The sequence below is a fragment of the Plasmodium reichenowi genome, chromosome 6 (genome assembly GCF_001601855.1).
Source record: "Plasmodium reichenowi strain SY57 chromosome 6, whole genome shotgun sequence".
Taxonomy (NCBI): domain Eukaryota; phylum Apicomplexa; class Aconoidasida; order Haemosporida; family Plasmodiidae; genus Plasmodium; species Plasmodium reichenowi.
In genome coordinates this window covers 168,350-172,886 of record NC_033651.1, presented here as the reverse complement: position 1 = coordinate 172,886, position 4,537 = coordinate 168,350, and the positions used below count along the sequence as shown (strand labels likewise).

The 4,537-nt window shown below is 20.7% G+C and overlaps 1 protein-coding gene across 1 annotated transcript in view; it reads left to right on the top strand.

The window, feature by feature from the left end:
• Positions 1-340: 340 nt before the first annotated feature.
• Positions 341-4,537, top strand: part of PRSY57_0604400 (DNA repair protein RAD50, putative) — a gene marked incomplete at both ends in the record, with an annotated part of 6,642 nt that continues 2,445 nt past the window's right edge. The window contains one exon of the mRNA XM_020114585.1: positions 341-4,537. This exon is cut by the window's right edge and continues 2,445 nt beyond it. Within this exon, the coding sequence (XP_019970656.1) occupies positions 341-4,537 (4,197 nt within the window).

The following is a 4,537-nucleotide window of genomic DNA, read 5'->3' as shown; positions in this document are numbered from 1 at the left end:
TTATAATATTTAAAATTACAATTTTATTCCTACTATCATAGAAATTATAGTTGAAGTACTTAGGCTTCAAAATAAAGATTAAAAGAATTATATATATGTTATATATATATATATATATATATATATATATAATAATTTTTTTTGGTTTTATTAAATATATAATGTAAAAGAAAGATAATTCGTTCTTGTGTTAATATAAAGGAACATAAAATAAAAAAGTGCAAACACTCTCTGCATATATATAAATATACACATATATATATATATATATATATATATTTATATATTTATATGTTTATATATTTTTATAATGTGGTGGATGTTATAGCTTTTGTAAAAGATGACTACGCTTGAAAAGATTGGAATCCAAGGTATTAGAAGTTATAGTGATGAAGATGTAGAGATTCTGGAGTTTGCAACTCCTATTACGATAATATATGGAAACAATGGTAGTGGTAAATCGACAATAATTGAATGTCTTAAGGTGAGTTGTACAGGTGACTTTCCACCGAACGCCGAGAAAGGGAAATCGTTTTTACATGACCCGCTAATATCTAATAAGATGAATATAAGAGGGAAGATCGATGTACTTTTAAATAATTATAATAATAAGCGTATTGGTATATCTCGTTCTTATAATTTATTTTATTCAAAAGATAAAAATAAGAAAGTGAAACATACATTTAGAGCTTTAGATAATAATATAATTATTAAAAAAGAGAAAGGTGATGATTTAATTATTACAAATAAGTGTGTAGATATTAATAATCATATACCTAAATTAATGGGAGTATCTAAAGCTTTATTAGAAAATGTAATTTTTTGTCATCATGATGAGAATCTGTGGCCTTTTAGTGAATCCATAAAAATAAAAAAAAAATTCGATGAATTATTTGGAGATGATCATTTTTCTAAAATATTAGAAGAATTATTAAAATGTAAGAAATATTTGAATGATTTATTAAAAAGAAAGGAATTTGATTTAATACATATAAAAGAAAAGTTTGAGAAAAAAAAAAATATATATATCGAAATAGAAAAAAATGAAAAGGAAATACAAAGTGCTCAAATATGTATACAATTAGATGTAGAAGAGATAGAAGAAAATACAATTATTTTAAATAATTTAATAAAAAAAAAAAATCTTTTATATAAACTAATAGGAAATATAGATTCTTATTTTTTATTATATTCCAAATTTAAAGTAGATGCAGAAGCATATAAAGACCTTAAAGAAGTATATGAAGAAAACTATACAGAATTATTACATTTCCAAGAGGTTTTTAATAATGATATTAATAAATGTCAAATATGTATACAGAAGGTAAAACAAGATATACACAATTTACAGCATGAAAAAGATACTTGTATGTTTAATTATAATGAATCCAACAAATATGATGATAATTATGAGCTTTCCAAAAAACAACTCAATGAATATATAATAAAAAGAGATGATATAATAAATAAGTTAAAGGATATATTTTTTTATAATGATCAAATTTTTTTTTCTAATTATAAGGCTAACTCATCAGCGGATATTATTAAACATAGTGCAATAAATGAAGGACACCAAAAGGAAAAATTAAATGAAAAGTTAAAAAAGAAATTTAAAAAACATGACAGCATATTTATTAAAGAGCATTTATTAAAAGAATATGAGAACTTATTAAATATGTATGATATTCATAAGGAAGACATGGCATTGTATAATCATGATGTTATGTTATCTTATAAGAATGAGGAGCACATTCCCTCAAGTGCAAGGTTAATAGAAGAATTATATTTAATATGCCAAAATAAAGTTCAAGATAAAGCGTCTAATAAAAGTGATGATAATAAGAACAAATGGGATGACAATAAGAACAAATGGGATGATAATAAGAACAAATGGGATGATAATAAGAACAAATGGGGTGATAATAAGAACAAATGGGATGATAATAAGAACAAATGGGATGATAATAAGAACAAATGGGATGATAATAAGAACAAATGGGATAACAATAAAAATAATTTTGATGACAATAAAAATAATTTTGATGACAATAAAAATAATTTGGATGACAATAAAAATAATTTGGATGACAATAAAAATAATTTTGATGATAACAAATTTAGTGAAATTCCAAATGTATCAAATATATTATCGAACGTTCCATATTTAAAAAAGAAACATGAGAAAAAAATAAATTCCATAAGATATGTTTTAAAAAGATATATATCACACATAAAAAGGAATAAATATATAAAAAGAAATGTAATATATAAAATAAAAAATTATAAAAAAAGATTGTTGAAGATAGAAAAGAAAATAACATTATTAGATATATATAAAAATAAATTAAATAAATTAAAGTCTAATGAATTTATATATGAACAAAATTTAAAAAAGATAGAAAAATTAAACCAACTAAAATGTTTATATGATAATCTAACCACTCTTGATGATGAAATGGATACATATAATATTCAAAAAGAAAATAATTATTATGAAGAACAAATAGAAAAAAATATGAAACAAATTAATTATATACATAAATTAAAAATATGGATACATACCTTTTGTAATATCATAAGGAATTATAATATTTTCTATGAATTTATACAGCGGTGTAAAAAAATACATGCAAATTGTGTACTCTTTTTTGATATCCTCTTTTCTTTGGTGCAGGTTATAAAAACAAATTTTTACAAAATTGTAGATATGCTGAAAGAAAGGGATATGGATTTTTATTATTACATTGAGAGGGGCATGGAAAAAAAAATAATAAATGTAGAAAAAAATAAAAGTGTAGAAAAAAATATAAGTGTAGAAAAAAATAAAAGTGTAGAAAAAAATAAAAGTGTAGAAAAAAATACAAGTGTAGAAAAAAATATAAGTGTAGAAAAAAATACAAGTGTAGAAAAAAATACAAGTGTAGAAAAAAATACAAGTGTAGAAAAAAATACAAGTGTTGAAAAAAAAAAAATAACCAAATTGAAGAGTAACATAGAAATAGAAGAAAGTGTAGAAAAGATAAAGGATAATAATATAAATGAATGTGACGTAAATGTAGATACATTAAACAAAACAAATAGTATCCATCATGTGAATAATAGAAAAATTAATAGTAAGCCTTTAGTTTGTATGAATACACATTTCCAAAGGAAAAGAGAAAATGAAAAAATAAATGATTATACATGTAAATTAAAGAAACAGAAAACACATTTAGATATATCCATTTTAAAAAATAGGAAGTACTTAGATATATTGCTAAATATTATAAATATATATATAGATAAATATGAGAATAAGATAAATAATGTAAAAAATCTTATTATATCATTAAAAGAAAAGGTTTTAGAAATATCTAAAAAATTAAATAATATTAATAATAATATAAATGAATATAAAAATTACTTATTAAATTTTAAGAATATGCTTAAAGAAAAAAAATATAAAGATGTTAAAGATTTTGTTAATTATTTAGAAGCTATTAATAATCAAATAAAAATAAAAAAAAAGAATTTATGGATGTTAAATGGTAAAGAAGATCTCATGAATGAATTTAAGAACCATCTAAAATCAGATGAAGAAAATAATAGTGATAATCATAAAAAAGTAGGTGTAGAGAAAAAAAAAAAATGTATATTTTGTAAAAGTACCATATCTCAAAATAATAAAGATATGGAACAAATCGAAATGTATATAGAAGAACAAAAAAGAGACATGTTAAAAAAAATTCAAGAATCTGAAAAAGATATTAATATATTAAAAAATAAAAAAGAAGAAAATATTATTTTATTAAATTATTATTATTATTATATAAAACATATGCATACATATACGAATGATTCAAATGAAATGGTAGTAAGATTAAAAGAAGAACTCTTATCTGTTCAAGAGAGTATTGAAAAATATAATATAAAAATAAAAAATATTCATAGAAAATTTCAACTAGTACAAAAATTTAAAGAAACGTGTGTGCATCTAATTAATATTCAAAAGGATATATTAGATGTGGAAAAATATATAAAAGATGAATCGATAAAAATAAAATGGAATTTTCAAGAAATGCAAAATAAAATAAATGATAACATGAAGAATAATAAAATGAGCAATAATATGATCACACCTGATAATATGATCACACCTGATAATATGATCACACCTGATAATATGATCACACGTAATAATATGAACACTTGTGATCATTCATTTGTAGAAAAATTATATCACGCGATAGAAAATTTAGATATTTCCATAGAAGTAAAGGAATCTAATTTATTAAAAAATATTAAAGAATTTGTTAAAAATTTTGCAAAATATAATAACAAAGATATCATAAATATTTTTTATAATAAAATGTGTACAACAAATGTAAATGGTTCTAATTCATATATTCCTTATAATGAAATGATTAATGTAGATTTATATGAACAATATAATTACCAAAATAATTATGAAGATAGTTTTAAATATAATTTATATAAAATTAATAATGCTAATTATATCTGTAAATTGCTTTCACCACATCAAAAGGTTAATCTAAAA